The following is a 24,426-nucleotide window of genomic DNA, read 5'->3' as shown; positions in this document are numbered from 1 at the left end:
ATGACTACTGTAACGAGCCAAAAAAGGATCTGTACAACTAATCAAAGCATTGGTGAGGCAATATAATGTAGTACAGCTCCTCTAAAAAAAAAAAACCCAGCACTGTGGCTCTTTAAAACTTGCCAAAAATCGGCCAATAGTGAATCAGTCCATCATTGCAAATAGGGGTTGTGTAAATAATACAAAGTAGAAATGCAAATGTGACGGGGAAAAAGTGGTTTTTGTACGAGGAGGGAGTAAACAAGCATAAGGGACGGACGCCAGTCCGCCGTGACGTCATATGGGCGCGGCCAGCGCCCCAGCCTGCGGCGCACCTCCGGGCGTCGACCAATCAGCGAGCAGACCGGCTTCCCCTCGAACGCAGATGGCCTGTGATAAAGAGCAGCTGATGCAACACTGGCTTCACATAACACCAAGAGCATCACGACACACGCCCAACTCGTTTAGACCCAACTCCAAAGCCAGTCGGACTGCATCGATAACTGGTGAGTACGCACAAATTCAACAATAACACTTTGATTTTCTAGTTCAATCTTCCGTATCGGAACGTGCGCGTTCGAGCGCTTCCTTGTTTTTAACACGCACTGCGATCGCCAAGAAATAAAATGAGTCCAAATTTTTAAATGTCAATTTTTAGCATGATTTGAAGCCACGTCCGTTTTGGCCTCGTCGACATTTCTCAACACTGGGGCGCACATGGCGTGGTGGGGGGTGATGGTGGTGGGCTCCTTTGCACCACGTCAGCCTCTTTTATGCGTCATGCGCGTGGGGCGTTTTTCTGCAAACGCTGCCACCCAACCAGCTTGTGCCCCATTCAAAGGCGAACACAAAGGAGCTGCTGCGTAATGTTTTGGGTGGTCGCAGTTCTAATAAACGCCCTCGCTTGCTGATTGGGCGCCGCCAAAGGCAGGGCAGCCTTGTATAAAAACTACTTTACTTCCTCCTCTCTTTCCTTCTGCGGGAGCTGCATAATACACACGGTGAGTACTTTGTCCCACCAAAACAAAAACGCGTCAACTGGATGGAAATATCGTGTGATCAATGGAAATGCTTAGTGGTGAGCTTAAAGTCTTTCAATGTTCCATAAAAATAGTGGTAATACGCGAAAATGGTCAAATAAAAGAAACATTTAATAGAAAGACTGGAAATTTGGTGAAATGTTCATTTCATGTGTCCTTGATGTTAGTTCAGCGAGTTTTTGGAGAATAAAAAAAAAAATGGATGCATGGATGATGTCATCTGTCTTTAGTTGAGGGCGAATTACTGTAAACTCCACGTCAATATGTAATTTACTACATTTGTAGAATTTTAACTAGTAACTTCTGTATGTTTTGTTCATATTAAAATGCAGCTTGCATGTTTTCACTCATGTGAGTGAGCATGTTGTCCACCGCCGCTTCTACATTAGTTTGGTCAATATTTGCATTCTTGAGATGTGACTGGAGACACGGAAAAGATCCCGTGTGGCCAAAACATGGTCACAACAGGGCCTTTCAAAGATGCACAAACGCTAGCAGTCAAATGTATTTTCCACCCAGTGTGATGAAATATGAATCCACCCTTACAGGTTACAAGTATGGTCGTCATCAGAACCCTCAGCAAGGTGGCCAAGCAGGCGTGCGGCTGCCGGCCCTTGGCGGTGGCGGTGCGCTCCATCAGCTTCTCGCCACGCCAGGTCACGTCCGACGCCAGCTTCCACTCGGTGTCCTTCTCCGAGACGGACCACCCCAAGGTGCTCATCACGGGTGAGTGAGTGAGTGAGTGAAAATTGAAGTAAGGAGGTCAGTGGGTTGCGGGGGCTGGCAAGGCAACAACCCGAGTAGTGCGCCAGCTGGGAACAAAAGACCCTCAGCTTCATCTTGGCTTTTGAGTTATTTGTGGTTTCTCTGTGGAGCTCAACTGTCAACTGTCCATTGCAGGTGGCCTGGGACAGCTCGGCGTGGGGCTCGCTAAACTCTTACGGTAAGAATCCTTTTTGGGCCGCTGTGTGCGTGTGGTGATTGTGTAACACGCCTCGCCTCGCCTCGCTCTTCAGGAAGCGGTTTGGAAAAAACAACGTCATCCTGTCCGATATCAGGAAGCCGTCAAGCAGCGTTTTCCACAGCGGTATGTAAGCTAAGGTTCAAAGTCATCAATCGGCAAGGTGTCAATTTTGTCGGTCTGCCGTGTCGCCATCAGGCCCGTTCATCTACTCGGACATTTTGGACTACAAGAACCTGCGGGAGATTGTGGTGAACAACCGCATCACTTGGCTGGTCCACTACAGCGCTCTTCTCAGCGCCGTGGGCGAGGCCAACGTGGCCCTGGCCAGATCCGTCAACATCACCGGTGAGTCTCTGGCTCGCAAATGTCTTTATTTTCGGGAGTTTGGCTAACCGCTCGCGCCTCTCGTGGCTGGTCAGGCCTCCACAACATCCTGGACATCGCCGCCGAACACGGCCTGCGTCTGTTCGTCCCCAGCACCATCGGCGCTTTCGGACCTACGTCGCCGCGCAACCCCACGCCCGACCTGTGCGTGCAGAGGCCCCGCACCATTTACGGTGTCTCCAAAGTCCACGCCGAGCTCATGGGCGAAGTAAGATGGAGGATGCATTCAGCTGGTGGTCAAGGATTGAAGGCTTAGCTTGTACTCCTCTACCTCCCCCTCTCAGTACTACCACCATCGCTACAGCCTGGACTTCCGCTGTCTCCGCTACCCTGGAATCATTTCCGCCGACTCCATGCCCGGCGGGGGCACGACAGGTGAGGGATGATTTCTCGCAAATGACTTTTTATTAGTCGTCTATTCCCTGCGCTCACGTCGATTGAACGGTTTCCAGACTACGCGGTGCAGATCTTCCACGACGCTCTCAAGACGGGCAAGTTTGAGTGCTTCCTGCGGCCCGACACGAGGCTTCCCATGATGTACATCGACGACTGCTTGCGCGCCACCCTGGAGGTGCTGGAGGCGCCGGCCGACACGCTCAGCATGCGCACGTACAACATCAACGCCATGAGCTTCTCGCCCGAGGAGCTGGTGCGGGAGCTGCGCAAGCACATGCCCGAGCTGGAGGTCTCGTACAACGTGGACCCCGTCCGGCAGGCCATTGGTAAATTGGACTTTGCGTGAGGCTGAGCGTGAGCAAAAAATGTGCCTTAACCCCGGTCGTTCCTTCCTTCCCTCCCTCCCTCCCCGCAGCCGACTCCTGGCCGATGGACTTTGACGACTCCAACGCCAAGCGCGACTGGGCCTGGAAGCACGACTACGACCTGCCCGAGCTGGTGCAGACCATGCTGAACTTCCTCAGCGGCGACACACGCATGGCCCACGCCAACTAGCCGCGCGGCACCTGAGCTAAGCTAATGCAGCTTTTTTGTACATAGTGTATAGAATGACCAAAGAGGGATACACACTTGAGGTGGTCTGTGTACATAGTCGTTTTCTCTCTCTCTCTTTTTCTCTCTCGCTCGCTCGCGGTGCCCTTTAGAAAAAGCAATCCTGTGCAAGGAGGTGTGCTGAGAAATACTTTTGCAGAATTCTTTTGTTTACTCCACAATATAATTTATTCTTTCTATTGGTGTTCAGTGAAAGCTCTTAATATTTCCAATTGATTTTTTTTTTTGTCTGAGATGTGTAAATGGTTATGAAAAGCTTGTCAACATTCTGTCAATGAGTTATTTTCAGGGAAAAACTGCTTTATTTGTTTCTTTTCTGCTGTTACAATATTTTTGTGGACAATAAACCACTTTTTTGGCATATTGGCCCCATTTCTATTTTTATCCTGATTTACAAGACATTGATGGTTTCGAATTGAAATATTTCAAAGAGCCGATATGCAAAATTGGCATTTCTTAATTAGTCGTGCACTGGGTGCACTGGGAACATTCTTGACATTTGCACACCTGTTGAGGTTTTTCTTCTTACAAAATTTGGGATGGCCACAGCTCACAACGAGCAGCTTCATTATTAGTTTTGCTACGTCGTCGTTTTCTTGGCCAACTGTGGAACTTTCCCAGCCTGACTTTGATTTGGTTTTATAAGTCTGACAGGCGGCAACCAGTTTACTTGAGGTTAGTATGTGGCGCTATTTTGATCTTGACGCAGGAGTTTATGTAATCCCATGAGGCTTTCCGCGTGTGTGTGCATGTGAAGCAAAGACGAACCCACACCGCAGATGAGAAGCATCACACGTGCCTCGACAATAATAGTTGACTTTGAAATTAATTCCATGAGCAGTCACGCTGGTGAACGAGTGACTCTTGAATGGCCTTCAAAACAGGTTCAGAGGGAAAAAAAGTTCCGTAGCTTTTAGGTAGCAAGCCATTGGACCATTTTATAGTATCAAAAAAGAATACAATTGAAAACATGACACTGCTAGCTAGTGGGCTTGGATACTTATTACGATAACTTTTTTCCATGTATTTGTTTTGTTCTGCAAAGCCCAAATTGTGAGTTGTGTATACGTTGGTTGAACATTCTGAGGTCTAAATGTTGCCTTCCAAGAAAAGACGCAAAGTCGGTTGTGGTGGGCTTGTTTCTCACGCAGCAACAAAGGTCATCGGGGTGGTTGAACTGGGGGGGGGGGTCCTTCCTTTTCAAGGCACTTATGTAAGCCGCAGGCTTGGTTCCCGTCAGCCAATGGGAACGCTCCCAGTGCTCCGGCGGCTGTAAGAAGATTCCCACTGTGTGCCCAGGCTTACAAGGGAGCAGACGAGAAGGGGGGTGCGAGAGATCCATAACAATTGAGTGCAGTAGACCTGTTGCCGTGGCGACGGAGGCCCACACAACCGTCACCACCCCGTGGGGTCGGCATGTAAAAGCAGACTCCATGTTAGAGAGAAGCCACGATGACAACTGACCGTTTTTTGTTGCTTTCAAGAGCTTCCACCAAGGAGTTTTTGTCACATTCATTTTAGAATAATAAAGAAATAATCATAATAAAAACTTGTTGCAGTTCAAAGTGGGTCAGGACCTAGTTACTCTGCAAGTTCACCTAAATAGAGAAGAGTGAAAGTGCACTAAGTGTTTTTGCTCCACTGGCTTAGTTGTCTATCCACCTCTTTTGGGTCAGCTGTCCAAGAACGCTTGCATCCAGCATTCCTGCAGAATCTCGCTGGACGACTTCAACTATCCAGGAAGTCTACACTGTTTGTTATTGCCCCGTGCTTCTTGATACAGAGGCAAACATTTTCGTTTACATTTTAGTAACTCGAGAGCGCAGTTTGTTTTCATCCCCTCGAAGAATTTATTTTGACAATTAAGGCCGCAAAACAACCCAAAATTATATGTCCAAGTGAGCTCCAACGGAGACGCCTTGGACTCGCCTTGTGAATCATACTTTGAAATCATAAGCATTAAGGCCAAAATGTCGCCTTGCAAATAGCCAGTTACATAAAAAGGGGGACAAGAATATTGTCCAGGAAACCAGCTGAGCCAAAGGACTGCGCTTGGCTGTTTTTTTGGGGGGGGGGTCAGAACAAGAGGCCATATTCAAGTGCAGCTCTCAGTGTCCAAGTCATGAATTTATAAACTGCTGCAAAATTGTATCACGCTTGGTGAAGTGTCCAGTTTTATTATTTTTTTCTTCAATGCATGTGACCCCCCCTCCCCTATAAATGGCAGCGGAGGGCTTTCGAGTTCATTGAACTTGAATGGTGATAAACGTCTCTTTTCTATGGATGTGGCGCCCTCTGTTGTTTTGTTTATAAAACAGCAAACATTTAAAAAGTTCCTGTATTTAAAAACTTATCCAAGAACAAATACATAAAAAAAAATAACATCACTATGTGCTTCCTGTGATATACACTACAATATTGAAAACGGATAGATAGATATTGCAAAAATGATTTTAAACAGGCAACCGATAAGACGCCGTGTTATTCTCGTCAGGCATCTTGTGAGACTTCTCCACACGAAGCCGGTTTAAGACCCTCGAGATGTCCATGCTTGCCGAAAGTAAGGAAATTTATTTATTCGTTTGATTCGCTGTTTTTATGGATATTTGACGATTTTCTTTTTTCCAGTAATGTGTCTGTTCGTGTATCAAGTGATAAACTTTTAAATGAATCGAACAACAGTCCCTGTCCGTCAAAATAGTGCCCAAGTGCCTAAGGCTAACATTAGCTTCTCTGTCAGTGGGCACGTGTGGTCGTTTAAAGTTTGCCTGTTCTCGTATTAAATGTTTTATAACACCTTATTCTTCTTACTACAATGTAACGTAGTGTGATTTTTAGCTTATTTGTTACTCAGCTTTGCTTCACTGATGAAAAAGACAGATCAATTGCATTGACTTTGGCAGTGTTAATGAATTTTCTAGAAGTAATTCCTCTCGTGGAAATGCTGCTCTGATTTTCAGCCCGTAAAAAGCAAAAGTGGTCGGTGGACCCGCGGAACAGTACTTGGAGCAATGATGATTCTAAGTTTGGGCAAAAGCTGATGGAACGGATGGGCTGGGCCAAGGGCAAGGTGCGTGTCCCAGCTACCCTCTTGGTTCATATTATGCATTTGGAAGCGTTCAATGACAACTTTGAAATAGAAATACCATTCACAACATTTACCATATGCAATGAATGTATATTCAATTTAATATAAATGGATGTCAAAAAATGAGAAATGATTTTGACTTGAGTGGACTCCTCTGTCGCATGTAGGGCCTGGGTAAACATGAGCAAGGTGACGCCGAGCATGTCAAAGTCAAATTGAAAAACAACACCTTTGGCCTCGGAGCTAGCATCAGCCAGGAGGTGAGCTTGTCTTTCCCTTCATCTTTGTTTGTTTTCCCTTCCAGAAAACAAAATATGCCTTGTCTCGGTGTGTATTTCGCTACCGATTCACTTGAACTGCCTTTCTGACCTGTGCTTTTTTTCTCCAGGACAACTGGATCGCACACCAGGATGATTTTAACGACCTCCTTGCTCAGCTCAACAACTGTCATGGCCAAAACAACTCTGGTAATAAAAGACACATTTTTCTGACTTATAAACCAAAACTCAAGTGAGCAAGCTACACACCTCCGGAGAAGAAATTAACAAACAGTTGCGTTGATTTCTTGACATTTTCTGATTTGTGAGCATATTTTGAGTGAAGCCTATGTTGTTGTACTTTTTTGGGACACTAGAGGGTGATGCAGTGCAACAAACGAGACGTCTGGGAAAATGAAGTAGCACACTATTCATTTGGATTTCTTTCATGCTTTTTTTCCCCTTTTATGCCCTACAGAAACTCAGCCAGAGGAGCAGAAAGGCTTCAGCCTGGAAGAGAAATCCAAGGCATCCAAAAAGCGAGTCCATTACATGAAATTTGCTAAAGGTGCGTGCCCTTCTACTGCAGTTAGAACATTTAGGACCAGTAGTCTTAATTTCATCTCATAATGCTCAACTGAAAAATCTGCCATTTTGTTCTCTCTTGCGCCGTAATTGGATTTAAAACGAGTCCTCTAAAATACCGCCAAGCGTTTGGCTGCACATCACACCAATTCCCTTATTTTTCCTTATTATTAATGTTAAACTTTGATGCCATCCGCTGAGACGCACCCCCTCGCTTGGCTCACGGCTCAGACGCTCTTCAGGACTCCGTCGGCCCGTGCGAGGTCACTCGGCCCGGTCACTGCCAGGGGAGTTTTTTTTTTTTTTGTAACTTTTCTCTTGCATGTCAGGAAGTTTTGCCAGACGAGGCCGACACAGTGATAGGCACAAGGAGGAACTCCTCGTTAGGGATGACTGGAGAGCAAAATGAGTAAGCGCCAGGTCATATTTCATCACAAAGCCACTTAACGTTTGCACATAGTTGGCAGATGAAGGGCTGACTGGGGTTCACTTTGATTCAAGAAAAAAAATCTGTGAAAGCGCCTCGCATTAATGATCCAAATGACATTTCGCTCGCGCCAATAGCTTTCATTGACAGTTGAACATCTAAGGTCAGTCCTGGAATGCGTTGCAAGAAAGCTCAGCTCAAAGTATAACGCAATCAAAACATGACAAAGGGCTTCTGTTCCTTTTTGGCCTAACTAGGAAATGCGCGTCTTGAGTTAGGCTGAGTCACCGGGTTGAACGTTTGCTGCATTATTACAGGCTATTTGTCATTCACTCCGTGGACCGCCTCATCTTTTTGTCATGATTGCGACACATGCTTAGATAAACTCGCTTGGCTTTTCCCCCGCAAGCTGAATTTCACCGTTGAGAAATGATTTATTTTCTTTTTTTTTTCATGGGTGGACGAGTTGACATTTGTTAAAGTCGTTCATTTTTGCGGTAGCCGGTAAACATCTGGATGTGGAACATCCCCACGTCATTCGGCGGCCGCTTCCTCTTTCCTGTTTGGGGCATCTGGCTCGTCCATTTATGTGGACGCAGCAGATGACCCCGCCTGATTAAAAAGTAAATTGTGTCCGCTGGATGTCAGCTACCTGCGCAAGGGTTGATGCTGCTGCTACTGCTGATGATATATTTTTGTGGAGAGAATCATGAACCCCAGCAGCGGACCTCCATCTTTGTCCCCCCCTAAAAATAGCCCGCGTGACAAGTGGCTCTAACAATAGCTTTCTGGTGAGTTTTCAGCGGTGATGAATGTCTACGTCCACTTTGTGTTGATTTCTTTCATTGTCTTTGCCCCGGGACGTACTCGCACCCCCCGAGCTGTCATCGGTGTGACGGTCCCCCGGGACTTTGACAAGTCATCCATTGGAGGAGACCCCTTTGAGTCGCCGCCACCGTCGAGAGAAAAAAGGAAGCACCTGACTCGATGGCATCTGTCAAACAGTTTTGTCTCAAGAGCGGAAGGCTCATCATGGGAAATTGAGCTCGTGTGCGTTCACAAGATTCCCGTTTTTTTGCCAGGGGCATTTTGGAAATGGGAATCCATACACAACAAATTTGCGGGTGCCAAGATAGTTACGGGGAGGTCGGCCGAGTCGAGCGCCGCTTGCCGTGCCTCCTGTGTGTTGCTAGGCAGAAGTCATCATTACCGCTGCCAAAGAGATGAGGCCAAAAAGCGACCTAACCTATTGACACCGAATTTCTAATTGCTAACGTGATGCTATGGTACGTGAACGCTTAATTAGCAAATATTGACTGGCGGTGAGGTGAAAATGGCAAAAGTTGTCTGGATGGTTTCCCTCCCATTTTTACCGGGCTGCTTTTTTTTTTTTATTGACTTCCTTTTGGCGTTGGCGCTCTCTTTCTCCTAGGATTGATGGCGTTTGTTAGCGGTGGTTTTGTGTTTGCGAGGGGGGAGTGAGTGAAATCTCTGCTGCTTAGTGGCAGGCCCGCGGCATAGAGCGGTAACCCACTTTTAATTGCCACCTCCATCCATCAGCTGTCACGCCCGCAGCCTGCTCCTTACATTCTTCCTGCGCCGTGCGTCTCATCCACCATTGTGTAATCACCGCTTAGATTTTTATTTTTGGAAATAACGCTCGTAAGGTTGTCCGGTCGGACCGCTTCGGCAACCCGATATATCGAACAACACGCTCGGCCCTCTGCCACCTTTTGAACGCGAAAAAGGAAACGTGGGCTTTTTATCACCACATAATTTGCACTTTCACCTGCCAGCCGGCCATTTTTTTTTGACAGCCTCTTCCTCTCCCGCACCTCCCGACAGGTCACCCTGGACCCGTTTTGAACAGCGCGTCCCCCCGCGCTCTCCTCCCGGCAAGCCTATTTATTTATTTAACTGGCTTTCTTGGTTGAGCTTCTCAGAGCCTCGCATGCGCACGGCGACTTCCAAAAGCCAAAGGGTGTGCGGGGAGATAGAGCTGGTAGAGCAATAAATAACCAAATGTTATCAGAGGCGCGCTGAAGGAAGAGGATGCAGCTGTACGAACAGGACCCGGGCCCGAGACGGACGAGTGTGCGCTCTTTGAGGCCGGCCGGGGCCCCGAGAGTGGTGGGAGTCTGGAGGCGGGGCCCCGAGTTTATTTTTCTTAGCCGTTTTATCCCGGCAGACACAAGCAAAGCCGCCCTTTCTTCGAGGTTGCGTACATACACTTAAGATGTCTGCATTTTTATAATTCCGCATTGGCGACAGACGTCGCGCTTGACGACGTCCTTCCGCACTTCATATGCTTGGCGCTTAATAGTCACTTGAGTCTCCCCACTGCCCCCACAAAATAAAATCATTCTGCACCGATGTATTTGGTTTTGTTTTACCATTGTGTTTTAAAAACATATCTTTGTCCGTTCAAAATGTATTTTTTCTTTTATGTCTTTTGTCATTGCAGGTAAAGACCTCTCCACCCGAAGTGCAACGGACCTCAATTGTATCTTTGGAAAGAGAGCAAAGGTTAACAAACCTGACGAGCAGGTATGTCACACAAGTACTTTTAATTAGGGACGTCGGATGCTACTCAATTTAGACCTAAGCAGCACTTTTCCTTAAAATTGCCTGAAAAGAAAGTCCATTTTCTATTCTTGGAGTTCCTAATCAATAATTGGCCACAAGAGGGCAACCGGTACCGGTATCAGATGGCACCAAATAAATCATCCAACTGAAACGTTGCAGCACTCTCAAGTCGAGGTCCAACTGTACGTGAAAACAGACATCAAACTCAAAATGGCGTCGCTTTTCCCACCTGGCCCGAGCTGAGCTAAAGTGCGGCAGTGACCCTAAATGACTGGTGCTGATGCAGGCCCGAGTATGCTGCGCTGTCCCTCCTCATGAGGCGGCCCGCGGCCCGGGATTAGCCTGATCGCAGCGTGCGGCTTTTAACGTCGCCGGCAGCGGCCACTGATGGGTGGCGAGAGTGCCCAAATCCACTTAAAGGATTTGCACTCTGAACCGCCGACACCACGTCCACCTTCCGCCATCACACGCGTGTCTCGCGGGTCTCTCCTCAGGTGCGCACCGCGGTATTGAAGTCTGATAAAAACTGCTGAGCTCTGTGAAGGAAAAAAAAAAAAGTGTTTCCATATGTGCTCTTGGCAGTTTTTCAAGTTTGCAGCTCTTTTTGTGCAATGATCATTGCCTTCTAATTATTTGAGGTTTGCAGTAGCTTTTCGCCATGATAGTCCAAATTATATGGGGAAAAATATGAAATGGAATATTAAACAAGAAAACCGTCCGCAAACAAAAGGATAAAGCGCGTTAACTAAACTATGAATTGAAAAAGATAAATAAAGTGAGCCGCACGGCTGATGCAATTCAGCGCATGCTACGCCACTGCAGAGATGTCGAAGGCTCCTCGGTAACGTGACACACATTTTTTTTTTTTTCCTTCATTGGCTTTATTTGTTATCGCCAACATTTGTCTTGAAGAAATTGGCATGGGCGAATCCCCTAAACAAACCCCCTCACAGGTGTCGAGCCGGCGCATCACAATGGCCGCCGCTCCCTGGCCGATTAGCATTGGAAAGGCGCAACGCCGTTCGCTCCCTAATCGCTCGGTTATGGCTTGTTATTTTTCAGCCAAGGGGGACGCCATTGAGCGAGCGTATTGGAAAAAAAATTCAAGACAATTACAATGGCGTCCCGCGAGGCCTCATATCCGAGCCCGGCAGCCTCCGAGCTGCGCGGGTGATGCACGACCCGCTCGGCTATTTACAACATTGAAAATACTTTTGCCGTCCGCGAGCGTTGTGGCTCATCTGCATCCAGGAGACGCGACCCGATCTGGGTCGGCTTGTCGGCGCTCGCGGACACCCCGTCATGAATCTTCAAGCGCTTCAGCCCTCCGCTGCTGCGGGGTCCCGTTCCAGGCTCCCGTCCGCTCGCCCACCGCTGGGCGCTTTTCCTTCCTCTGCGGTGACGTGCTTCCTTCCTGCTCACCTCTTATCGCTGCTCGCAACGCTCCCCCGACACGCACGTGTTCATCAAAGCAAAGACAGACGGGTCGGGCTACATCAGGTCCACCTGAGATCCTGCCCAGATCTGCCTTACGACAACAACGAGGCTCACTTTTGAATCCTTTATAACACGGCGGGCGGTTACCTTCCGGTTCCTCCGTTGGTGAAAATCGGAGAGACCATCCAAAAAGAAATGCATCAAGCAATTCGTTGCACTCCATAACTTTGTCAGCAAAGTGGACAAAGTTGAAAAAGGAAAGCGGTGTCATTGCAAGCCTCCATGTAGCAAATGTATGACATCATTTGGGCCAGCAGTGAAGCGTCCGTCCATCTGCCCCGCCGCGCTATCCATCACCCGTCCCACGCACTCCACCCCCCCTCCCCTCGCGTCTCCTCTTGTTGCCCCTCAACACAATTACTCAACGGCGTGACAAACGACAGGCCGGCGAGGTATCAAAAAACGAGGCGGCCGCTTTTTAAATGAAGGCGCTCTGGCAGTCTCCCCCCGCGCTTATCGGCGGGCGAGCAGCGCCCCCGGCAGTCCCGCGGCCCTCCGCCGGCCCACCCCGACCTCCTCGGGGGGTTTCGTTAGAGGAGCCGCTCGGAGGCTGCGGCCCGGCTTGATTTATCTCCCCGGCACCTCTTGGCCGGTCCGCTCGAGCCGGCTGAAAAAGCAGACGAGGCTTCGGCGGGCCCCCGGCCGGAAAGCCCGGCATTAGCCGAAATAAACCACTGTGCCGCCCGGTGAAAAATGGCCTCTGATTGGCTAATTAATCAGTCAAAGGGGAGCACGGCGGCTGGCGACTTGAGGGACCCGGGCGGGCCAGCGCAGGGGGCCTGCTGATAAATAGACTCCCCGCCGATTCATACATCAGCAAAAGTTAGTCATTTTTTAAAAGCGCCGGCTCAGTTGAAAGGTGGAAACGAGGCACGCTTTTATTTGCCCAAGTGCACATTCCGAGCTGTCTGTGGTGACACATTTCGGAATCGTAAGGGTTTTTTTTTTGTGTGTGTAGTGGCCAAGTGAAAGAAAATAATTTTCAGTCGAGTCGATACACAGAAAATGGGGATGCAAAAATCTCACATTCAATTTTCTGTCGGCCCATTTAATAGTATCAAGATTTTTACAAAGATGTTTGCGAGTTTACCAATCAAGCAAGCAAGCATCCCCGAATTGGGCCGAGTAACCCGATTGTTGCAAAGTCCCCTTTTGCAATTGCTTTAAAGATGATTTAGCGCAGGCCTTGTTTTGGAGTCAGACGCTCGGCACGCCGCCCGGCCTTCTCGGGGTCAGCGTGACCCCCAGCCACCCCCACCCTACGGCCTCTCCCACGCCTGCTGCGAGCTGAGCTGAGCTGTGCCCCGTCGGGGGGCACCTGTTGCGAGGCGAGGCTTGGCCGCCCACATCTCGTCCGCATGAAATATCGCATGGCGGCAGGGGTTACCGCCTTCATGAATGATGCCGTGTTTAGGTGGAGGGAGCGGGGCGCACTTTGTGATAATTTGCTGAAATTGCATTAAACAAAAAAAATCTGGTTTTTTTAGATGCAAATCCCAGCTATCCTTTACTAGAAAAAATGATCAAAAATAGCAAGTACCGGGAACCACAAAAGATATTTTAATTCATCCAAGCATTGACATTTTCACTTTTTATAAATATTTTGATTTGTGCCGCAATCCAAATATTGATTCGTAACCGTGCAAACAAAGCAATTTGCTTCTCAACTCTAATTATTTCAACATCTCAATTTCATCCTAAAGTGTGTCTCGGTTGCCATGACAATATTTTGCTTGTATCGGTGCAAGAATGTCGTTGCCGTGCGTGCTGAAGTTTGGCGTGGCAGTTTCACGGTCCGCTGCTCTCTCGCAGGGCGTCATGCTTAAAGTGAGCCGCTCAGATAACACCTAATTGAAGGCTTAACCTTTTGTCCGCTACCCCCTTCACCATCGGCCGTCGTGCCACAACATATCAACACTCGGCTAAACGACGCTCCCCACCGCCAGTCGTACGTTTAGCGCCGTCGGCCAGCTCGCTGCTGACACTTACAGATTAGCGCTGGAAGGAGGCGAAAAAAACAGCAAGAAGGTGTCTGCGTCTTCCTTACCACGGGGCCAGGCTAATTAGTGCCTGCTGAAGCTAACCGGCCAAAGATTCCCCGCTTTAATCACCGACTTGAATAAATCACGGCCAGGCGCCGTGGCCTCGCCGTCGTCCCTCCGCGGGCTCGGGGTGGGCGTTTTTCGCCAAGCGTTTGCGGCGAGCAAAAATGAGGCGCTCGCGCCGCATGCATAATTCCGCCTTCATTTGTTTAGCTTATGATAAACGCTCTCTTATTCAAAAGTCATTTATTTCCATGGGAGACAACACCGTCCGGTCCTTCCGTGTAGTTTGCGGGAAGAGTGTGGACGGAAATTCCAGCGTTGGTGCTGAGTGACGTTGCGGCAAAGTTATTGATGGCGACAGTCGGTTGTCTTATTTACCAGGGACCTGGTTTTTTTTCCCCTCTCCTCTCTTTTCCCCGTCCGCCCACATCAAGGCCATGAAGGATGGTGCTGCTGGACCCTGGCGCTCATCAGGGAGCGACAGCTGGCTAATCAGGGCCTGATCCATAGACCCCGAGTATCGCCAAATTTATTATTGTGGCAGGACAATGAGGGCACCCGCCGCAATTACCAAGCCAAGCAATATTGGCTGCAAATTATCGGAAAGGAAAAAAAAACAGCAAGTATATTGCATAAAAAGCATTTTTCGTCCCACTCCAATAACGGCGACCTCATCGTGCGTTCCAGGCAGTGAATGAGTTAACGCTAACGCATTCACTCATTGTCACATATTTTTGCACTATTGTGCATGTTGCCGGGCAAGGTTTGACTGGACGTGGAGCAAACGTTATCCAGCGGCGGCCAAGGCGTCCCCTCGGCTGGCCGTCCTGCTCGCCGCCCGCCTCCTTGAATGCTCTTGGCACACGTGGCGGCTCCTGGCTTCGCCCGCGGCGGCTTCATTAGCTGCGAGATAAAAACTGCACGCTCTTGTCGGAGGCGGCCTGTTGAATGCCTTCCCGCCCGCTCTTCTTTTCTCATGGAGCCTCCACGGGCCCTCCGTGTGTTACTCCCCCCCATTCCACGGCCCCCACCTGGGGCGAGCGCGGCACAGGAAAGGCCGATAGCGAGCCAGGCCGCTCCTCTGCCGAAGGAGCCTTATCTCGGGGCTGCACGCGGTGCGCTGAACGCATCCTCTTCCTGGGGTTCAGGGCCGGCCGGGAAGGAGGAGGAGGAGAAGAAGGATGGTGCTTTGACATAGGTGCTTTCTCCAACCTTTCCAATTCTCACCCCAAATGTGGACTAAGCTGGGAACGGCAGAGTTGAACATGAGCAAGATTGAAAGAGCACAACATTTTCAGGGTTGGAAATTCCCCCCCCCCCATTCTAAAGTTATTAAAAGGCGTTTCAAAGTGTTGCGTGGCAACCCCTAAAATGTCCGGCGCTCACATTGCACCTTTTGTTTTTCCTTTGTTGCTAGCAAAAGCGCTAATTCCATGTTACAGGAAACCAGATGACCTGCTCAAAGGAAGAAAGCAAATCCTAAAATGTGTCCTAGTAACTTGTTGCCATCGACAATCTGTCAGGCTGCCAATAGCGCTGACCGCAAATGCCCAGCGCAGCACTTTGCTCTCGCGTGGTGGTAATGGGGCCCCCCCAGCGGTGGCGAGGACCACATAGCAAGTTTTGAGCCACTTTTCACCTGATGGAGATGTTTCTCCGCTCCCCGCCTCCCTGCCGGCTTCCTCTGGAGAGCGAGTAATTTCACAGGCACTTGTAAAGTGGCCCGCAGCCATCTTGCCCTAAATCCCCGCTAACACGTTGTTTGGCGTCGTCAGCTCGCTCCAAAGCCCCGTCGCCGCTCTCCGCGGCGGCCATTGTGCGAGTATGGATTTTTCTCCCAACTTGCAAAAGTTTCCTTTAATGGCCCAGCAAGTGCAAAGGTGTTCTTTGGTCAGGCTGAAAACTTTGTTGTTCAACTCGAGGAACTCGGTCGCAATCATCAACCATTGAATGTTTGATTTCTCTCTTTTATTTTTGCAGTTCGATCCCTCAATTGTTCATCCCTTTTTTTTTTTTTGATGTCACACTGCCGCCTTAATCAATGATATCCATACGTCGCACAATCATCTGCAAAAGTATTGACGAGCAGGTGCCCTTTGTGCGTTTAAGATTGATCGCTTGAATGCTAATCGGCCTTGAGAGTCAACGTAGAAAGACAAAAGCTTAAAGGCCAAAGAGCGAGGTGACGCCACACAACAGGCCGCTTTTCAATTTGCCTCTAAAAGGCCGCCCGAGGTAAGTGCGCATTGTTTGGCGCGATCCTCAGGAGGAAGTGGCGTATTCTTCCGCGCAAATCATTATGCATTGAGTAGGCCATTAGGAAAATGGAGACAAATGGCTCACCAGCGCCAGGTGACAAATAGACCCGCTCGGCCTTCCTGAAGTCGGCCAGGTTTCGTCTATTCCGCTGTAGCGCCTGATTTAAGGGGCAGGAGACCATTTTGCGGTCAGCCCCGTTTATATTCAAAGACAGGAAAATGTGTCCACATAGAAAATGGACATCAAATTTTACTTACTGAATATTTGCTTGGACCTTGTTATTCCAACGTGCTAGAATCGTCACCAAGCCGTTTGTTTATTTATTCAATCTGAACGATTGTTCATGGCAAAACGAGTAGTGCCGGTTCAGATGTTAGGCAAGGAGGCTTTATTCATACTAGCTCGTTAGAAATAAACCTTCTCTGTCAAATGTACACTCTTGTTCAAGTTTGGACATTTTATTTGAAATGATATAAAACTTTGTTTTATCTTGTGACGCACAAATTACCCCATTGAATGGACTTCACCATGTACCTCATCTTCTCTTCTTCAGGGGGACGGCGACGATTCTGACTCCACCACCGGGCAGTTGACCAGCACCCTCAGCATGCATGAGCACTTTGCGCAGAAGATGGCCCAGCTGAAAAGGGCTCGCGGTCAGAGCGATGCTACTGCTGCGGAGGGGGAGTCGGAAGACCCCAAAAAGAAGAAAAAGAAGGCTAGAGATGAGATGGAAACAGCAAACGGTGTGAGGGAAGCTTCGGAGTCCTTAAAAGAGAAGAAAAGACAAATTGAGGATGCTGCGAATGAAAACTCAGCTGAGGAGGCCTGTGAGGAGCAGAAAGCTTCCAAGAAGAAGAAGAAGAAGTCAAAGAAACAGAAAAAGGACATTGAACATGAAACATCTGTCGAGACGGTCCAAGTCCAAAAGAAATCCAAAAAGCACAAAAAGAAGAAGCAGCAAGATATGTGAGCAATTGAGGAAATGAAATTTGAATTTTTAATTTTTTTTTTTGGCATCAATGATGGGTAGCAATGACGGGTTAAGCCACATCAGACGTACCGCAAAACATTCTGGAAATGAGCCATCATCGAAGGCGCCGCTTCAACCCCTCGCATTGTTGCCGCCCAACCCAAGCCATTACACTCATTGAAATAATGAATTAATTGGAATAACGAGCCGCTCCAGCACCTTGACCACAATTTCACCCCGAGTGACATTAGCATTAATTCAATTGGATGGACTCATTTTGAGATGTGACCACAAAAATCCCGTCTGGTTTTTCTAAAACAGCCTAAAATGGAGTTGAGCACGTTCCTTACTCGCTTGATGCGGAGTTGAGCACGTTCCTTACTCGCTTGATGCTAATGCTAACACATCACGGGAAACGCATATATGTCATTGTTTCCCTTTCAGAAAAGTTGCGGTTGACGCAGGTGCTTGTTGACAGACCCCGCCCACCCGTTTGTCATGAGCGCATGCATCGTGATGGACCAACTTGACGGTAACGAGGAAATCCTTTTTTTTTTTCTTTTTTTTTTCTTAGCACGACACACGACGAACGTGTTTGTCCGTGGCCGCCATCACGGCCGAGATGACTCAGACCAGGAAAGAGCAAAGGTGACATTTGTAGTTTGTTAAGGAAACGCCTTAGAAGTTCGTCATTCCTTTCTGATTTATCTGGAGATGCAAAACACCATGAATGGACTTTCAAAAAAACAACAACACGCTGCACATACTCAGTCAACGGGGCGAACGACGGCCAACGGAATATTGTGTATTTCCCCGCTTGTTTCCCAAAATAAAATCTAGGGCTCATTTTTGAGGACACGTTCGACAAAAAAAAGATCCAACTCAACTTGAGGAGATAAGAGGCCGTGGCTTGTTGTCTCCTCAGCAGCAAAAGTTTCCATGTTATGTCAAAAACAATGCAAGCCTTTTTGTCTGTTATCAAGAAAATGGTCATTTTCTCACCAGTTCTTTATGATGAACTCAAAATTTAGGGCTCAGCTTTCATGCAAATTTGAGAGCACAAGAGAGCAAAAGGATTGAAACTTCTCTCTGTTTAGGTAAGTATGATCTCAACTTTTGATCTCAATCCGACGACAAAACAAAAATAAAGTACTGTCATTAGAATTTCTCTGACAAAACAAACACTGAATCTTTGGTTTTATTTCTACTCACAAATATGTATATCCATATATCAATATAAAAATACAGAGGTAGACTTTGTGTCTGATTTTCTGGCAATTTTCCGAGACAGAAAAATGTTGCGCCTGAGATTTTGTCTCCTTTTCAACTCATTTCTCATGAGATGATTGTTGTGACTTCCACCTTTTGGGCTGGTGCTTCATTTGCTCCATTCAACCTGCTCAAGTAGTTTTTGTTTTGGCAGGCAGAGCAAAACAATGCCAGTAAATGTGCTGCCCCCCTTCAATGTAATTTTGTGCCCAATTTGACTCATGTTTGCATTGTTTTTTTTTTTAGCCCCTTTGATGAAGCGATGTTATTGTTTTTGCAGTTATGTCGGGGCGTTACGATGGTCGACTTGCATCATGTGCCCGACGTGCTGACTTTCACTGCAAATCAGTGTTTTGAGGGGAAATGCGAGGCTATACATCACCCATGTGTCTGCGGGAGGCACAATCTGGGGTGTCAGGTGGCGTATCCTCTTCCTCCCTGTGGGAAAGATGGCCATTCTTTTTTGCCCCCAGACCGAAGCACCCAACAAAAAACAAGTGTGGTATTTTGAAACATTCAACTTTTGCTGGAAAGAAATGTCTTGAGCTTTCTGCTCATTGGTACCATATTTGTAGAGGCCTATTTGTGTTTTGATTTGCAGGTTACGGATAAAGCTATGTGTTGCTCCACATAGTCGGTCAAATCCAGAAAAAAATCGACCAAAACCTCATCTGCGTCTAAAACAAACCCAAATAAAGGCAGACCCGGAGAAAACTATGCAGGCATCTGCACAGTCTGTCGTATGGGTCAAAGGTCAACAGGGGCAGCACCTTCAAGGTAAGACAAGCACTTGGCACAGCTGTACTTATGTTCCTCTGTGGGGGCCTTGATTTGGCCCGTTTTTCAAATGACGCACGATGAATGTGAGAAAAACTCGCTGCAGTCGCATTTTCTCACGAGCACTGTACGGAACGCCGCTGAAGCGCTTTGATTGGCAGCAATTTGGCTGTGGGGAAATGCCATACTGCATAAAAGCAGTTAAAAATAATGTCATAATTAGCCGTAATGACTTGATCAAAATAGCTTCGAGCGAAGTTTCAAAACCGAGAACAGATACACTACTAAAATGATACAGTTGGCAATAACCTAAAACGTATTTAAATAGACGGTAAGTAAGATAGGAAAAAGAATCAAATGTGATAAAGGTAAGAAATTGAAGCTCAAATGTTAAAATCCATCTTTGTGCGCACAGTTTACCGGTTTGGTCTGTTGGCACATGTCGTCCAAAGGTGAAGCTGTCAACTGTTCATTTATGCCAATGACGACATTGACAGATCAAAGTAGTCGACCTAAAATTCAGCCTTGTGGGACACACAAGCTTGGCTCGATGCATTACCTTTAAATGACTTTTGTACTCGCACAAATTAGATGTTTATGCTGTATGGTGTATTTTCGTAACTTTGTTAGGAAAGCGTGGTCTGGTGCACTCATCTTCCTGATTTAAATCTGTCAACCAATAACCTCTGACCCGCCCGCTCTCAGTAGCTTAGTGTGTGTGGATGTGTGTGTGTGTGTGTGTGTGAGCTCCTCTGGCTGCAACAAGCCATGAGAATCCTGTCAACAGGAACTGCCAGATTTGATACACGCTCGCTTGTAGCCGCAGAAGGAAGCTGATTAGTGTTGCAAGTGTATGTTCAGCTTTTTATCTCCCAAGTGTAAAAATAAGTTAACTACCCAAAATCCTTCATTGTATGTGATAGGCCAAGTTAAAGTTAGGTGCAACTTTGCAGGATGGAAAGTTGCCCTTGAACTTATGCATGTTTGAAAAGAATGAAAGGTTGGGTGGAAGGGTAAAGATTTGGGGGATTTTTTTTATTTCTAAACATAATAACTAATCATTGTGCAATAAATTATGTACATGTGGTCATTTCATGAAATTGATAGGAAATCAATTCACCGTGACCCAAATCATTCAAAATGGCAGAAATTTAGGGGAAATACTAAAAACTAGACACATTACGTCACTGTCAGGAGTGAGTTAGGGTATCGTGCTTTCCAATGGCCGACGCCACCTGATGCGCTTTTTACGCGCACCTGAACGCACCGCAACAACAGGTCTGATAAGTTTTTGGGCGCGTCGCGGCTTGCGCCACCAAAAGCATCATCACTAAAGAGGAATGTCAACCTTAGACAACAACAACAACAAAAAAAACTAGTTTCCATCCTGTTTTAAACGGACTCAGCGAAGTGAGCGCAGTGAGCATATTTGGTGCGTGCGTCACATTTTTGCTTGGGACTCGCCGAGGAGGAGCCGAGGTTCGAGCCCCCCTCCTCAAATATAAACCCCCTTCGCGACGCCATAGGAGAACCTGGATCACACCTCACCGAGGAGGAGCGCGCGCGCACACCTTCCCGTAGTCCTTTGGATTGCCAACAACTCGTCTTTTCGCACCAAATCGAAACCCGTCTGCATTTTCAATCCCAATTACGCACGCGGTGGTTGATTGGAAGCGAAAGAGTGCAACTCTGCAACTTTGGCGTGCAGGCGGCGCGCACATGGCCGCCCTCATCAGCGCCTACTCGTCGTGGCCCGAGTCGTTCGAGTGTCCCCCGGCGGACGGCGACGCGACCTCGGCCGCTGCCGCCGACGCCCACAGGGGCGTCGGGGACAAGGCGCCCGAGCCCCGCATCCGACGGCCCATGAACGCCTTCATGGTTTGGGCCAAGGACGAGCGCAAGCGGCTGGCCGTGCAGAACCCAGACCTGCACAACGCCGAGCTCAGCAAGATGCTTGGTAAGTCTATCAATATTACTATTAATATTATTATTATTATTATGCAGAAGTGCAGTAACTGTTTTTTTCCCCAAAACGTTTCCATCTTTATCAGGCCTCTTTCTAGTAACTATTACTTCAAGATTTCTCATGATGAATGCATTAAAAATTGACTCAAATAATTTAATGTGCGTTTCGCTTATACATTTGTAAATCAAACACAGGTAAAACAAATTGATACAAAGACAGTTTAAAAAAAAAAGGAGAAGTCAAAACTGACAAATAAAATGATCTTGGACATTTGTACACTTTTAGTGGCTAAAAAAAATCCAATTTATAATTTTAAGAGTCCACCTCGCACAGAAAGAAACCTCTTGTCATTATTTTTAACTATTTAAATCAACTCCCTTCTTCGATTTTTCTCATGGGCACTTTCAATTGGACATTTTAAATCCTAAAAAATGTAATCGTACACATTAATAAAAGACTTCTATTATGTGACATTTTATCATAAATTAATTTCCTGGTTTTATGGGGTCAATTTATAAATCTTTTACTCCATGTGAAAATGATCTTGGGCACATTCATGTATTTTAAGTTTATTCATTTAATTCAAAGCTTGAACAGTTAAATTTACCCAGGAATAAAGACCTTGGAATATATAAATATTATTTTGATATATATTATATTATTTTTAAATCTTTTCAATTACCACATTTTATCTCGTTAATATAGAAACCTCGACATACTTTGTTTTATATTTAACCAGTCACTGGACAAATTAAGGCGAAGCTGGAAAAAATATTCAAAACTTCCTTATTCAAAAATTCCTTAATATTATGCATTCACATTAGATATCTCGAAGTTGAAAACATTCACTTCAAAGCATACAAAGTTTACTCAAGCCTTCTTTAAATACAGATTACAATTTGTTTTGAATTAATTACCAAATGCTACCTGTCATCTTCAAACTGGAAATGATCCAAAAGCACATTCCACAGCAGCAATTTTATTCAAATGAATGTGCATGCTGATTACTTTGAAGTAACGCCTAAGATAAATGTGAGCAAATATTTCAACGTCCAGTCTTGACATCAATCTTCTCAAAATGGTTAGTTCAGTACCAACTTGTCATTTTTCTGTACAAGTCAGTTTCTTCCATTTTTACCAGTTCTATTTACAATGTGGCCATTTGATGACAGTCAAATCACGCATGTGGTCGTTTTCCTTCAGGGAAATCGTGGAAAGCCCTGACACCCCCCCAGAAGAGGCCGTACGTGGAGGAAGCCGAGCGCCTGCGTGTGCAGCACATGCAGGACTACCCCAACTACAAATACCGGCCCCGCCGCAAGAAGCAACTCAAGCGCATTTGCAAGCGCGTGGACCCCGCATTCCTCCTTGGCGGCATGGCCCCCGACCAAAACGCCCTACCCGAGCAGCGGGCCCTGTGCCGGCCGCTGGAGAAGGACGACGGGAGCAACCCGGCGTCGGGGGTCCGTTTCTCCAGTCCCGGCCCGACCCTTCCCGGCGTGCGGAGCTTCCGGGACCCGGCGGCGTCGGGCGGGTTCGACACGTACCCCTACGGCCTTCCCACCCCTCCCGAGATGTCCCCCTTGGACGCCGTGGATCAAGAGCACGCGCCTCCGTCGTACTACCCCGCCATCTCCTGCTCGTCCCCCGCCGAGCACCACCAGAGCCACATGGGTAGCCCTCCGCCGTACCACCTGGACTACGCTCAGACCCAGCTCCACTGCGGGGGCGCGCACATGTCCCACATGACCCCCGGTAATAACGGCGGCCTGATCCACGGCTCGTACTACGGCGCCTCGCCATTCCCCCTGACTCACCACGGCCTCCAGCACGGCCACATGGGGCAGCTGTCTCCGCCGCCGGAGACGCAAGCCCAACTGGAGACTCTGGATCAGCTTAGCCAGGCCGAGCTCCTGGGTGAGGTGGACCGCAATGAGTTTGACCAGTACCTCAACTCCGGAGGGGGCGGCTTCCATCCCGAGCAAGGCGGGGCCGTCACCGTCACGGGTCACATTCAGGTGTCCGCCGCCAGTACCGCCACAGAAACCAGTCTGATTTCGGTTCTGGCCGACGCCACCGCCGCCTACTACAACAATTACGGCATCTCGTGAATTCAGGGACGACCGCAATCAAAGACGCTTACGAAATGTGACCGTCCGTTTTCTAGCACTGTTCCTCTTTAAGGTCACGGGTAGATGGAGGTCATCCCGGGCGAGTTCGGCGAGAGAAGCATTGGCCACCAGTTCATCGCAGCACACATACTGTATAGACGACAACCATCCATCCATGGTTCTCATTAAGATTGTCAGGAATTGGGGGTTACCTGAGATGACCTTTGGTGAGGGTAGGGTACACCTAACATGGTGTGCATTCCCAACCATCCGTCCATCCGTCCATCCATCCATCCGTCCATCCGTCCATCCGTCCATCCATCCATCCATCCATCCATCCATCCATCCATCCATCCATCCATCCATCCATCCATCCATCTTCTTGACCGCTTGTCCCAGCAATTTCCAGACTGTTTGGCAAGAGAAGCGGGCTAACAGATCACAAGGCACTTATCAAAAACAACCAGCCATTATTCATTTACTCTTAGGGTAACTGAAGACGTTTGGCAAGAGAAGTGCCCAGTCAATAACGGCGCACATTTGGACAAACGACCGTCGTACGAGCAGTTTAAAGTCTTGAACGGCCGCAACAACACCACAGACCGACCTTGGAAGGAGGGACGCTAAAACGGGGCACCTCAGGGAAGGCTAGCGGGGCCCTTCTACTTGTGTGCATTTCAGACACAACTTGTAAATGCAAAACCCCAGATGGACGTTGTTTGTAATCCTGGCTCTCGCCGAGTCGCTGCTTGTCACCCCGATGAGATTTTAGCCCCCGGTGCGCCCCCCATCAAATGCTTAATAATATAAATATCTATATAATCACGTCTAGGATAAATGTATGCTGATTTAGAGTGTAATTTAAAAGTGATGGATTGTCATTTCCTGTACAAAGCAAACTTGTCAATAAAAGCCGATGGCGGTGCATACTGGAATGGTGTTCTGCTTGTTTTTTTGCTTGCCGCCCACTGCCGCCGTCATCGTTATCCCCTCTTGAGGATTAGCCACGACAACAAAGCCACGCGTGCTCGCCTCCGTCCCCCTTACCCTTTGTTTTCCCACCATTCCGGGTTTCTTTCACGCCCTTCTATCTTGTCCGTGCAGAAAATACCTCAATAAATGCGTCGTTTTGATTTGCAAACTCGCTCCATTTTTTCCGATAAAAGGAATTTGGGGTGGGGGGTGTTTTGTGTGTGGGTGTGGGTGGGGGG

General features: G+C 47.8%; 3 protein-coding genes across 6 annotated transcripts; all 3 read left to right on the top strand.

Moving 5' to 3' along the window:
- Positions 1-322: 322 nt before the first annotated feature.
- On the top strand, positions 323-3,738 carry tdh (L-threonine dehydrogenase). The gene is made up of 9 exons (XM_088362070.1): positions 323-485; positions 1,568-1,745; positions 1,920-1,962; positions 2,036-2,106; positions 2,179-2,328; positions 2,403-2,575; positions 2,652-2,742; positions 2,820-3,089; positions 3,179-3,738. Exons 2-9 carry the CDS (start codon positions 1,577-1,579, stop codon positions 3,316-3,318), a joined length of 1,107 nt encoding a protein of 368 aa, XP_088218196.1. The 5' UTR covers positions 323-485; positions 1,568-1,576; the 3' UTR covers positions 3,319-3,738.
- Positions 3,739-5,832: 2,094 nt separating this feature from the next.
- On the top strand, positions 5,833-18,274 carry pinx1 (PIN2 (TERF1) interacting telomerase inhibitor 1). Of its 2 annotated transcripts, XM_088361025.1 has the most exons (8): positions 5,833-5,935; positions 6,336-6,445; positions 6,631-6,723; positions 6,852-6,930; positions 7,199-7,288; positions 10,197-10,279; positions 16,673-17,088; positions 17,667-18,274. In XM_088361025.1, the coding sequence occupies exons 1-8, from the start codon at positions 5,917-5,919 to the stop codon at positions 17,716-17,718; spliced, it is 942 nt and encodes a 313-aa protein (XP_088217151.1). In that variant the 5' UTR covers positions 5,833-5,916; the 3' UTR covers positions 17,719-18,274. The 2 variants fall into 2 exon arrangements, with proteins under 2 accessions (XP_088217151.1, XP_088217152.1); XM_088361026.1 differs by having other exon boundaries at positions 16,673-17,948.
- On the top strand, positions 18,048-24,150 carry sox7 (SRY-box transcription factor 7). 3 transcript variants are annotated; one of them, XM_088361021.1, is made up of 5 exons: positions 18,048-18,189; positions 18,642-18,779; positions 18,963-19,138; positions 20,847-21,095; positions 22,308-24,150. In XM_088361021.1, the coding sequence occupies exons 3-5, from the start codon at positions 19,078-19,080 to the stop codon at positions 23,213-23,215; spliced, it is 1,218 nt and encodes a 405-aa protein (XP_088217147.1). In that variant the 5' UTR covers positions 18,048-18,189; positions 18,642-18,779; positions 18,963-19,077; the 3' UTR covers positions 23,216-24,150. The 3 variants fall into 3 exon arrangements, with proteins under 3 accessions (XP_088217147.1, XP_088217145.1, XP_088217146.1); XM_088361019.1 differs by having other exon boundaries at positions 18,642-18,858; XM_088361020.1 differs by having other exon boundaries at positions 18,642-18,863.
- Positions 24,151-24,426: the final 276 nt, after the last annotated feature.

Source organism: Syngnathus floridae, chromosome 19 (genome assembly GCF_059516105.1).
Source record: "Syngnathus floridae isolate MCC-2025c chromosome 19, RoL_Sflo_1.0, whole genome shotgun sequence".
Lineage (NCBI taxonomy): Eukaryota > Metazoa > Chordata > Actinopteri > Syngnathiformes > Syngnathidae > Syngnathus > Syngnathus floridae.
Note: the sequence above shows the minus strand (reverse complement) of the source record. Positions and strands in the feature narration are given on the sequence as shown.